General features: G+C 40.8%; 1 protein-coding gene across 1 annotated transcript in view; it reads right to left on the bottom strand.

Moving 5' to 3' along the window:
• Positions 1-7,177: 7,177 nt before the first annotated feature.
• The window catches only part of GALNTL6 (polypeptide N-acetylgalactosaminyltransferase like 6), a 1,157,792-nt gene continuing 1,151,255 nt past the window's right edge, over positions 7,178-13,714 (bottom strand). Inside the window, exon 13 of the mRNA XM_038573594.1 lies at positions 7,178-8,345. Within this exon, the coding sequence (XP_038429522.1) occupies positions 8,178-8,345 (168 nt within the window). The 3' untranslated portion in view covers positions 7,178-8,177. The remainder of the gene's footprint in view (positions 8,346-13,714) is intronic.

Here is a 13,714-nt window from a genome sequence, read left to right as displayed (position 1 = left end):
TCTACTAGCTTTGAAAAGAATCAAAAGTCCTGGTGATGGAAGTTTATCTTTTCGATTTGAGATTCACTGTCTAGATTTTGCCCTAAAAGAAGTTTTTGCATCTAATGTATTTTTTCCTCCATAAAATCCGAACACATGTGGCTTGAAGCTTTGGCTCGTGACAACTTTATAAATTCTGTAACAAACAATTTGCTGGGTGATAGAAATTTGAATAGCAAATATCAGTAAAGCAAAACACCTTTTCCCATATGTTCTTTCATGCACCTACAGTGCATGCACATGCGTAGACACACACACACACACACACACACACACACACACAGAAAAATGGTCGGTAAAAATGGGGAGAAAAAGGAATTTGGAAGATTTACTCTGTGTGCCATTAGGGGTTAAAATTCAAATAAACTGAAAGAAAAAAAAATGAAAAGTAGTCTCCGTTAACTTTTATTTTTGGAGACAGAGGATGAGGGAGAAATAAACTTTAAAAAAAGATCTTAGTATTTATTTTGAGTGAAGAGAAGTTTACAAATCCAAGAGAACCATAGTTTCAACATGGCAGAAGTACTAAGGTTTTCTCTGTGTTTTGCAACTATTTCTAATGAAGTTACTGAACTGAGTTGAACATAGTGGGATATTGTTTCACTTAAAAGACTTTTAATTAAACTTGCAGCATTTTTCAAAGATGAAAGGAACCATGGTTCAGTCATTATCTGCACAATGGTTTTGAAAGGAGCTTGGCTAGGTATTTGCCACCAAAAAGTAACGTTTCTTTTCCTAAGACAGAACTAAAGAAAAAGCATGGTCTAGGTCAGGCAGGATGATATAATGAAAAACAACGTTAAGTGAATTATTTAACCATAGTATGCTGTCTTTTGATTTCTGATACTATCCTATAGTAGCATGAAGTTTACTAGCTGTTTAGGCTAAATAATGGGATGCTCAATGCTAGGCACTTAATGGTAAGGGTCTTGATATTCATTACACTTTAGTTGAGAAATGTAAGTGATTAAAAAGATATTTACTGCGATACCATAATACCGCCTATTCTTAGTCTTCTAACTCTGTAATCCTGATTTAAAGAGCTGTAAGAGAGGCATAAATATTTATTGAACTGAGTTAGACTCATTTGGATTTTGAGTGAGTTGGGTTTACTCATTTCCGCTAGATGGCTTTTAAATATAACCATGGTTTCTAAATACACTCAACTATCTTTAAAAAGGTATTTTGGAAATGGCGAGACTATTGACCTACACCAAAGTGTGGATCCCAGACCATCAGGATCAGCATCACCTAGAAATTTATTACAAATGTAAATTCTTGGGCCCCATCCCAGATAGAATGAATCAGAACTACGGGGGGTGTGGCCCTGAAATCTGCACTTTACCAATCCCTCAGGTGCTATGGTTTAATAACCCTGGACTAATAAAAAGAGGATTTTTGAAGCAAAGTGTTTTTGGATATGTTCTTCTCAATGTAAGTTTAGCGGTGGACCACAGAGGGCCATTCTCTCAGGCTCCTGTAGCCCGTGCATAGGAGCAAGACAACTGTGTCAGAAAATTAACTTGGATTTACAAGTGGTAAAACATTAAGAGCTGTGACACAAGGCAATACATTGTCTTTTCAATTGTAGAATTATCTGTATCTAGCAGCCTTACTCAGATATTCTGATTTACTACCCCCAGAAGAAATACAGTGCTGCAGAGAGAGCTCACCTCAGTGCATTTAGAGAGTTTTAAAATGGCTAAGAGAGGTAGCTGGACAGAACCTTTCAGAAGTAAGAATAGCAAAAGAGGGTCAATTGGGAGACTTATTGAAAAATAAATGCACAATTTCTGCTTGGTGGCTGGCTCCCTCCCCTCACCCCAGGGCTGAGCCCATTAACAATCACAAAGTACAAGTATTTGCTTTAGGATTTTCTTCCAGAGCTATGCAAATAGCTTTAGTGGATCACTTCTTCAAAGTACCCTGAAAATCTCATGAAGGGGAACTAATGCTAAATTCATTTTGGTGTTCTGACTTGAATAAAGCTTGTGGAAAATAATAGCTACAACAACAACAACAAAAACAGGTGCAGAGACAAGCAAACATAATTAAAAGTTTAAAAATGGAGGTGTTTTTGAGGTCACTCAATAGTCTCATATTTGGTTTTGCTGTGAACCAGTGACCCTATAGTGAGGTATGAATCACCGCGGGGAGTGGAAGGAGCCCGGGGTTCAGCATCACAGAGGCTGACTTCTGGTCCTGACTCTGCCATTAACTCATCACAAGTTAATAATAATTACAGATATGGAAAATGGCCACTATCAACTGTTGACCCCAATCCAGCGAGCCTCCTGACTTTGAGCCCTTCCATTTAATAAGGATGGTAATACCGGGACACCTGGGTGGCCCAGTGGTTGGGCGTCTGCCTTCCGCTCAGGTCATGATCCTGGAGTACCAGGAGTACCAGGATCAAGTCCTGCTTTGGGCTCTCTGCATGGAGCCTGCTTTTCCCTCTGCCTGTGTCTCTCTCTGTGTGCCTCTCATGAGTAAATAAAATCTTTAAAAAAAAAAAAAAAAAAGGATGGTAATACCATCTACCTCTGAGATAGGGTGGGATGAGTTAAATGTAAAATCATTTCAAAAAACAATACCAGTAATGCAAAGACTGTATCTACCTATCTACCTACCTTCCTAATCTATTTCTATCCTGTACCATAATACCGAGAATTAATAATGTGGCTAATGGTGATAATTAACTGTTTTTAGTTTGGAGGAGTCGAAAATGACTTTGTTGATTTCAAATAAATTTTTAAAATCATGAAAAATTCAATTAGAGTTATCTTAGCAAAAAGATTTAGGTGGGTATAAAAACTCTTAATTGAAAAGCTCCCATGAAGCAATCTGGAAAGAACCTATCGCATATGAATGCAATAGGCAATCAGCAAATATAACTGGTTTCTGTTTGGCTCTGTTTGAAAAGAAAGAGTGAGACTAGTTGGTCTCTTGCAGACTGTAAGCATTAATTTTAATTGAGTTTTTTAAAAATTTTATTTATTGAGAGACACAGAAAGGCAGAGACACAGAAAAGGGAGAAGCAGACTCCCTGCAAGGAGCCTGATGTGGGTCTTGAACCCAGGACACCAGGATCACAACCTGAGCTGAAAGCAGACGCTCAACCACCGAGCCACCCAGGTATTCCTCTAATTGAGTTTAAATAAATAATTTTTAAAAAAGACTCTAAGCAATAAATACAGGACATTTTAACTTTCCCTAAGGAATCAAGGAAGCAGGCAGTGGTTTATAGTGACCATCTAATTTGCTATCCAAACAAGGATACTTTTAAGAGGAAAAAGGGCACTATTCATACACAGGACAGCAGGCATAAACCAGGACCTCTATCACTTAGTTATAAACATTTCCCCCTCAGCTCTCCCCCAACCCCCCCCACCAAGGTGAGAAATGTCAGAATAAAAGCATTAATGGTAAAAACAACAACAAAAACACAAAAACAAACAAAAAAAGAAAACAAAGAAAACATTAATGGTATGATTCTGCAATGTAGCCAGACTAGTTGAGGTTGGTTGAGGGAGGGGGGCAGAGGGGGAGACCTGAAACAAAGGTGGAGAGTGATAGACTGTGGCAACCCAGGGGGGCTATTGTGTGGTGAGCCAGAGGGGGCTGCTTCAGGCAGGGTGGGGGGGGGGGTGGACGAAATGTTCCCAGGTTTCTGTGAAGTGAAGTATCAAACATGTGCCTGAGCTGTTGTCTGCTGAGAAGCCACAGTACCAGACACAAGCCTGGTGTGTCAGGTGGAGAGATGAGTGACTGTGAATAAAAGCTTCAGGCCAATGTCAAGTCTACCAAATAGAGTTGCAAACAGCTCCCGGTTCTGCAAGCAAAGGCTACAGACATAAATCAAAGAGCAATCTCTCGACATCGGCCGTGTGGGCAGGACTGGCCACTTGTCACGCTTCGGTGTTCTCCGCCACAGTTTCGCACATAGAGTAATTACAGTCAGTGGTGTCATCTGAGAATTATGATGGCAAGGATGGAGCTTGTTGATGAGGTGAATGGAGAGCACCACACACACCCATGTTAGAGGTACAATTTACCTCTCACCATTTGTGTTTACTCTCAGAATCGTGGAGAACGACTTAAAAATATTTTCCCTGCGAGGTGTTCCTTCTCAGAATTTATATGACATGCCTTATTTCCTTGTCTTCAGTATCTGTTTAGGAAAGTGTATTGTAGCCTTCTATTTCTGCCAGGGGAAGAAAGCTAAAGAGATTTTACAAAGGAGGTTCTCAGGGATAAATCAGTGTTCACAATAATCACATATTATTAGGATGGTTCTGAATTCTAAATAATGTAATCTGGAAGCATTAGAAGGCATGTGGGTGAGTGGGGCATGGGATTGTCCATCCCTGGAAAAGATTCTGTAACAAGATGGGAATCAAAAGCAGTTGGTGACAGACCTTGCCGTCAACTCTGTTCTGGTTTCAGATATGTCAAGGCCTGGGCCAGGAAATGTCGCACAGTGGGTGAGTGTGGCCTTCTTCCCTGACTGGACAGTTGGCTTCATAACTGAAATGTCTTTGGCTGTTTTGATGTATCTGACATGGACTTTACGGCCCCAGTTCCAATAAAGGATTTCTTTATTGTTATTTCCTTACTTATGAAAGAATCGAAATAGAAGGTTTCCACGTGAGGGCAAGAATCACAAAATATATGTTTACATGCCCATTATATATTTTTTGGCTTTAAAAAAAAACACGTTAATTGTCCCTAAAGGAAATGGTGTCAAGTATTGTCATTGGTTTTATGGGTTTTGTTTTTTTATATTCATGAGAGACACACAGAGGCACAGGCACAGGCAAGAGGCATAAGCAGGCTCGCTAGGGGAGCCCGATGCAGGACTTGATCCCAGGACCCAGGGATCATGACCTGAACCAAAGGCAGATGCTCAATGACTGAACCACCCAGGTGCCCGGTTTTATGTTTTGCAAGAACATGAGCAGAATGGGCCCAAACCTCTCTTTCATTGATGCTAAATCCAGTTTGTTATATGTTATGCATCTCTTTCTATATTACTAATTCACAAAGTTCTGTATTACTAATCCACAAAATAATCCTGGAATTTAGGTTATTCACTGAGGCCTCTTCTGTAATGAATACAGTTAGAAAGTCACATGATCATATTCATATTTTTAACTAAATAGCAATAGATATAGAAGCTAATGCATTGTTATTACCATGGAATCCATTCATTCAGCTTGAAACAAAGTATAAATCCCATCCTTAGTTCACAATTGTTTTTCAGCGTAGCATTTCCTCACTAAATACATAAGGGTATATAAAATTAACTATGTTCTAACTTCTGGCAAAACCATTTCTTATTATGGAGAAGCAGCAATTCTTGAAGCTAGATTAACTTTATGCTATTTTCCACTCTCATTCTGATAAAAGGGTAAGTCAGGACTGTACTGTTTCATGTCTAAATCATGTTATTTCCAGGAAAGAGAATCTTCTTGATAGCCGGTCAGTCCCCTTTGCCAAATAAATATACACACGTACATAATTGTCTATTTTTCACAATAGTAGAGGTTTTTCAAGTAAGTGGAGTCCCAGCCTTCCGAGGCCCTGAGAATGCCTCCCTAAATGCACTTATTGGCAGGTTCTGGCCTTCTGCTAAGAAGTAGATTCTCTGGGCTTCAGTTTAGTCTGGATGTTCCCCATTTGCTCACATTTAATTGCTTGGCAGTTTGAAATTTTATTTTTGGCTTTAATGTCTCAGGCTTCTCTTAAAATTTTTTTTTATTTTAAGTTTTTATATTACATCCCTTTGCTCAAAGGTAAGATTAGATCCAAGAGGTGACCCCTTCTGAGACAGGGAAACCAATCTTTGTTGATCCTGGGTGTTATCCTCAATTGATGCGGTATTCAGGCTTTCTCAGAAAACAGAGCCAAACATGTTAGGCTAGCTTCCCATGATTAGCGCATCCTGACATATTGCAAATCTGGGCTTTCCAGGGTGCGGAACCCAGGGCAGCTCTTTGGTGGAACTGTAAATAGCAGTCAACTGTTTAATGACATAATGTGAATTTTTATAGGTTCATCTAATTCTGCAACCAGATTGCTTTCCGAACACTTGAGATAAATCTTCACTCACTCTCTAGAATTGTTCAACACACAGGTTAATTTTTCACTATTGATTTTCTCTACTCTGCATCTCACATGCTTCAAGATCTCTTGACCTACACCGAAAATCTCAGTGACTGTCATTTTAAAACAAATGGCTCTTCAAAAGAAAGCTTGAAAAAGCGGTAAAGATAATGAAATAACTTCTCCCCAGCCATTGGCAGGATAGTTTAACTGGATATTTTGATTTGATTTTGAGGAGAGAATAAAATCATAAACATTTACAAGAAGACCTTTCATATATTAAAGCTGCTGAATGTGAATGCTACTCTCATAAGCGTCCCCAGGGAGGCATAATATTCTCATCTAATGAGTGAAAATTTCAAATTACATCCAAGTCAGAACCAGAAACACTTGGGGGTAACAAGCGAGGCAAGACAGCACAGGAGGAAGAATGCTGGTCAGAAAGAACCATCTGCTGCACCAGGAATCAGGACTCCTCTTTGGCCTTTTGTTATCCATCTGGAAAAACAAAGGGGTTAGATTCTGAGTCTTCCCAGTTCTAAAATCCCATGCTTCTATATCGAGGACAACATATACATGTGTGTTAGCTGAAAACCTAAGTTAAACGAGAACAATAAAAGCTACATAGAACTTTTTTCTACCTGAAAAAACTTGAGACGTGTATAATAGACATGACCCCTTCATCTAAAGACCCATTCTGGCCCCTGCATATTCTTCCCCCACCCTTGTTAATGATTGAAAAGTAAAAACAAAACAAAACAAACAAACAAAAAAAACTTTTAAGGATTAAATGTTCCATTTAGTTTAGTAGTCACTCCTTTCTTAACCCCTAAAATACTGTCTCATTAACAGAAAGTGGTGTCAGAAGCACTTTATTAATGGAAATTCCTTCTGTGAGCTTTCAAATAAAACAAAAACATCATTAATATCAGCAATATAAAACAAACAATGAAAAAAACCCCTGAAACGAAACAAGTGAAAGCAAGTCCGTGTCCCCAGCACCGATCAAACAGAATGGAAGTGAACCGAGCCGTTTTCGCACATCACTTGGAGTGTAGATTTATTTGGATTTTAAGAATCTCCTAAACAAATTACATCAACCTCACTCCATTTCCTTCCTTAATAAAAAGTATGACTGGACAAACATCAGACTTTTAAGATTCTAAAAATAATAGAAAAGTAAAAATAGATTTCCTAGGGAAATCCCTCTCCTAAACCTTACATGGTTTTGCTGCTTCTGTGAAATCTTTCTCTTTGGAGTAACTTGGTTAGCATAGTTTTTGTTTCGTTTTTAAACTGAATTCATACAAGGGCACTGAATTAGAACTTCAGCTGATTTATGGAGCATGAGCTTTGATGAACAGCAAGTTACCTCTGCTCTAAAAGGAAATGTGAATGAGAGAATGCGAACACTGGGAGTTCGTTTCATTATGTAACTTGAGTCTTGCATTAGACAGCGCGCCCTCGTTGAAAAATAAAACAAGAGAACAGAATGGTATGAGCACTCTAAAATCATCTGCAGCACTTTGAAGGGTTAAACCTGCTTAACCCATTCTTAGTCAGAGAATGGCACCAGAGAGGACAGCTCACCCCTTAAGCGTGGCTAGTTCTAAACCTGTGGTATCCTCTGGTTGTCAGAGCAGTCATGCACTCTATTTTCGCCCCCCTCCCACCCAGTTAATAGGATCCATTCATAGCTACTCACTACTGCAGGATTTGACCTGAGAAATGCTAGGATTTATTAACTCAGCAGTTGTTTTTTTTGAAAAGTCCTTAAATAATCTTTGCCCTTGGCCAGCAAGGGCACTGCTAGTCTCAAGTTCTCAGATGCAGCTGGTGAGGTTCTCGGCCAAGTTCTTCAGATGCAGGAATTTCTGCAGGACAACCTACTTTGACATGGCATTTACAAATCTTTAAACCAGGCTTCCTGGATCTAGGAAATGTTATTCCTGACTCCTTCGACCCAGATGCTGGCTAAAATTTAGTTTTTATAATCTGTAGGTAATCACTCATTCTCTTCTCCTTCCTTCTTTCTAGGAGCTGGCATGGTGGTTAAATTTTTCTAAAACAGTCATATTAATATGTTCAAAAATCCACTGCTGAGTCTCGGATAGAGGGTCACATCTGGCCATGAAAATCTTCTTCTCTGCGGGGTTGCAATCCATGCAGCTGTTGCTCACAGGATGGAATAATGTTCTGTCCTGGAGGGATCAGAAAGAAAAGAAAGGACTGACATAATAGATGGTGAATGGTTAGAACCCAAGATATACAGAGGAAGTAAAATATCCCTGTCTGTATTTCAGTATATACCCAGGGTGTGAAAAATAGACCATCTCTCAAGTTAAACAACAGCATGTTGGATAACTACATGGAGAACAGTCTCCTAGGGGCCGCTGGCAAGTATGTAGGGACTCCGAGCAGGTTCCATCAGAAACAAAAGATTCATTCCTCCAGGGATTTGAACTTCTTCTTCTTCTTTTTTTTTTTTTTTTTGGTAAAGATTTATTTATTTATTTATTCATGAGAGACGCAGAGAGAGAGAGAGGCAGAGACACAGGCAGAGGGAGAATCAGGCTCCATGCCAGGAGCCTGATGTGGAGCCTGATGTGGGCCTCGATCCCGGGACTCCAGGATCATACCCTGGGCTGAAGGCAAGCGCTAAACGGCTGAGCCATCCAGGGATCCCTCCTCTAGGGATTTGTTAAAAAAGCAATCACCCATTTCCTACTCTGCAGTAAACATTTTGCTACATGCCTGGGTTTTAAAGATACTAAGTATGAGGTTGCTTGCCAAGTAGCTAATAGTGTAGCTATTTGGGGAGAGGCTCAATTACAAAAATGGTAATTTTGTCCATAGCAAACAACAGTGGTGTGCATGTACACTCACACTCACACATACACATGCACACACACATGACCAGAAGAGTCTTAATTTTTCTTCCCTTTGTATCCAGCCTCTAATGGGAAAGAAAAATAGAAAAAGAAATAGGAACCAAATGAGCTAGATGCTCAGTTGCCCTCTTCAGGAGATAATGGGGTCAGAAATATGATGCACAGGTAATATCTCAATGTACGAACTCAAATTTGTTAGCTCTGGAGCTTCAGAATCTTCTCCAACCTCCCTTTCTGCCATTGTAGCTCTTCCTGTGGTGCAATTCTTATTGCTTTCTGTAGAGGAGAGGAGGCTGCATTCACTTAAAAAAATGTTGCTCAGTATATATAAATGATAAAGATAATGGCTCTGAGAGAGAACGGTGCTATCAGGACACAAAGTTTAAGCGGCAAGCAAACCCACTATCTGAACACACACCTCTTTTTTTTTTTTTTTTTTTTTTTAAGTAATCTCTACACCCAGTGTGGGTTTCAAACTCATGATCCCGAGATCAAGAGTCCCACAGTCTTCCAACTGAGCCAACCAGGGGCCCCAACACACACCTCTTTTTATTGTTCAAGTTGGGAAAAGGAAGTTAATGGAAAGAGAAAATGATCTTTCCTTAACTAGTCATAAAAACTTGTCTCTTACAACGTCTGTGCAAAAAAAAATTGCCAAGAACATGTAAAAGTGTTCTCACGTCACTGCTTGAATTTCAGGGCCAAATACTATTTTTAAGGAAACGTCCAGAGTTTCTTATTATTTTAACTGAGGAATATTTGACTCACAACGCTTTCAGAGTGAAAGAGTTTCTTAGGCCGCCTGTGTCAATATTTCTGGGTGGCTCCTGGATGTTAAGATTCCATCAACCAATATTTAATGTCCTCTTAGGATCCGGATGTTTGCACAAGTTAGACCCGGAGTGAAGGGAGGATAAGGAAGGACAGAGGCGGTGCCCGTGATTTAGTGCTCGGTTCTGTTTTGTGTCAACAAGGAGCTCTGCCTCACACAAAGGCTCACTTTTCTCTTTTGTTTCAAGTTTCCTGGGTTTACTGTGGATTTTATTTTCCTTCCACAAAGAAGTGTCCTTCCCATTTTCTTCACCTGGGGCTTTGCTAAGGTGGCTGCTGTCTGGGCCAGGGGAGGCTCTGCGGAACCCCTGGGGCTCAGGGGCAGGGAGCACACTGCAGAAGGGAGGCCAGCGTGCTCTGCAGCTCACCCCACACCTACTTCGTTCTTGGGGTGAAGCTTTTGTTCAAGATTTCGCCTCACAAAATCCTCACTTGGGGATCTCGCTGTGGGGTCCCCAGGCAGCTCTCTCCTTTGTGTCTACTCTCTTGCTCCCCAGCATCTCTCACCCTCAGTCTCCTGCTCCTTCTGCCAGGTTGGCTCCAGGACTTAATATATTTAAATCAGGTTTTCAAAAAGTATTCCCAAAGCTGTTCCATTCCTGAAAATTCTGTGTGACCTACTGAATTCTAATTCACTGCGTTCCACCTACGTGTACTTCTGTTTTCCCCTTACTTATCTGTATTTCCTTCTATTGTTCCCTTTGTCCGGTAGCTCAAATGGGGACCTTTATATGCTCACGGTTTCTCTGCCAAAATACATATCTCTTTGAAAACTTAAAAAGAGAGAGAGAGAGAGAGAGAGAGAGAGTAGAACATGTTTCTATTCTCTTCCTTTCACCAGCTTGTGTACTTCAGCACAGTGGCAAAAGCCAAACCAGATTTTCTGATCTATGAGGTGATCATATTTCTCCCAATCTCAGATTGGACCACATGCTCTGACAGATAGAGGTACGTGTAGGAGGGCAATTGGACAGTATATGCAAATTCAGGACTGCACTGAAAAATCCAGAACATGTTTTCTGTTATTGCACTTGGTATTCTCATATTAGTTGAAAAGTTGAATTCCCTAAATCCATCTATGGCTGAGAAAGCCTCTTCGGTCAAAGGAGAGGGTGGATAAGATTAATCTGTAAGGCCTTTCCTGGCCATAAAATTGAATGAACCTTTTATTCCAAAGTTCACTGTGGACAGAGATGAATGACAGGGCATCAGACTAGAAACTATCAACAATACTCAGTAGATTGACAGATTGATCATTCTCTGGCTATAGACTGAGCTCTGTTCACCCTTGTCTTTGGAGGATCTACCAGGTCCTAGAGGTGAAGCTTCTGGAGACATTGTCAGCCTCTCCAGAGTGTGCTTTTTCCACTTTTGACCTTGGGGGCTGTGCACATTGCCATCTTTAGACTTTCTATTCAGCTAAGCTTTTGGATGACTACTTGTCTTTACTGATGGTTTTCCTGGCCGGAATTAAGTCAGTGGACCGAGTAATCATTCGTCAATATGGTCTCTTGTTCTGTGACAGCCCTTTGCACCTTTACCTTTCATCATCACAAGAGATGGCTGTAAGAGAACTGAATAGTTTTTTTTTTTCTTCTGGAAGAGACTTCTGTGTGCTTTGGCAAGTCTGCTGTTCCATAACAATCCTTCCTAAAGGGTGCTTTTAACTGGACTGTTCATTGTTCAGTCCTGAGAGGAGAGCAGAGCTTTTGCTCTGATTGTGAAAAGTGCAATACAGCAAACTGTGTCTCCTGTAGGTCTCCCACCTACCCTGCCCTCTTCCTCCCCCCGCCCCCCGTGATCTTTCTGTTTTGTTTTTGCCTTAAGAAAATGAGAAATCTTTGAGCAGGAAATGAAAAAGTTTAGATCCAGGACTGTGGAACCACCCTTCCTAATCAAATCGGGTCAGACCCAATGTCCAGTTCTGGCCGGTCAGTCCCTACTGTGAAAGGCGTGGGTGGGACCTTCCAGGGAGCTCCTTGAAAGGGCCGCCTCTCCACAGCAGGTCTGCCATGTAATTGGTATCTGGTGACGCTCAAGGCCGGCACTAAATTCTATTAGATTCCCTCCTTCCACAGGGTCTGCACTTTGAAGGCACGAGTAAGTTGTAGGAAGCATTCCACACTGTGTTCGGGGTAATCAAAGAACAAAACACCACAAATGCAAAGACAATAAAATAAGTGTGAGTTCATAATGGATGGAAAGATGACTCAGAATAGAACTCACACATGGTGGGAGGGAGGACAACCTATGCTGGGTAAAGGGCTGGGATTTTTTTTTTTAAGATTTATTTATTTATTCATGAGAAAGAGAGAGAGGCAGAGGCACAGGCAGAGGGAGAAGCAGGCTCCAAGCAGGGAGCCTGACGTGGGCCTCAATCCTGGAACTCCAGGATCACGCCCTGGGCTGAAGGTGGTGCTAAACCGCTGAGCCACCAGGGCTGCCCAAGGGCTGGGATTTTGATCTGCAGGGAATTTGGATCAGATTCCAGTCATATCATGACCTTGTTGTGTGACCTTGGGCAGTATTTAATTCTCTGAACTCCAGCTTCCTCATCTGTAAAATATACTCTTCACAAATTTATTGTAAGGATAAAATGAATTAATATATGTAAAATCGCTGGCACAGGTCCTACATATAATAAGTGATTCCACTCCGCATCTTCCCTTAATTTATTTTTAGTCAGGGAGCATCCCCAATTCTAAAAATCAGAATGTACAAACCATCTGGTCGGAGACCAGCTATTCAGGACCAAATTGCATTCTCTGAAATCCTGGCAAAATAGAATTTGCAAAAATCAGCACCCGCCTCAACTAAGTTCTCTAAATTGATATATCAGTGCCTCCCTTTTTAAGCAAAAGGATTAATAGAACAAAGGTGCTATATGGCTCTAGAATGAGCTCTTCTATGTAATTATGGTCAGAGTTTGTATATGATTCATGTGTTTTAGTCCCTTGCCTGAAATGCGATGTGATTCAGGTATTGGAGTTCAACAAATATTTATTGAATGCCTTTTACTTTCTGGTATGTATTAGGAGACAGGCCCAGAAAGATAAACGGAGATGCATCTCCTGACCCAAGAAGTAGGGGAGACCAACAGGCAAATAAATGTATAAAGTAAAAAAAATACTGATGAGACTGTAGATGAGGGGGAATAAGATGTATTCGGGTATTTCAGACAGAGAGGAACAGGTGAAAGGAGAAATGTGATAGCATGTGCATTTATGCATTTGATTTATTCACAAAAAATTATTTGGGACCTACTATTTTTTGGGGGGACCTAATATTTATTAGGCACTGTTTAGGTGGATTGGATATTTCAGTGAACTAACAAGCCCCCCCCCTCAATATTTACATGCTGGAGGCAGAGTGGGGGTGAGGAAATACAGCACAGACAATAAACAGTGAGTGTTATAGGTAAAATATATAGCCAGTGTGCAAGTTTAAATAGGGGAGCAAGCGTCCACCTCATTGAGAAGGTGATATTTGGGTAGTCTTGAAGAAGGTGAGGGAATTAGCCATGCCAATATCTGGGGGGAAGAGAGTTCCAGACAGAACAGGGAGTGCAAAGGCCCTAAGCAGGAATTCACCCGATGTGGGTTAAAGGAATGACGGGGTGGGGCTGGGGGGTTAGAGTAGGGGAGAAACTGGGAGAGGATGATGATTTCAGAGGTAATGGAGAGCTAGATCATGTTCTGGGGACTGGCAAGTCATTTAGAGCACAAGGGAGGTGAATACCAGACGATGTATCCAAGAGATAGCATTCAGAGACTAGGCTACATTGCTAAGGCTTATTTTCTCTGTGTTTGGGGGGTGGCCACTGGAAGATTTAAAAAGGGGAGTCACAG

The sequence above is a fragment of the Canis lupus genome, chromosome 25 (assembly GCF_011100685.1).
Source record: "Canis lupus familiaris isolate Mischka breed German Shepherd chromosome 25, alternate assembly UU_Cfam_GSD_1.0, whole genome shotgun sequence".
NCBI lineage: Eukaryota > Metazoa > Chordata > Mammalia > Carnivora > Canidae > Canis > Canis lupus.
The sequence above is the reverse complement of the archived record's forward strand: the minus strand, read 5'-3'. Positions and strand labels throughout refer to the sequence as shown.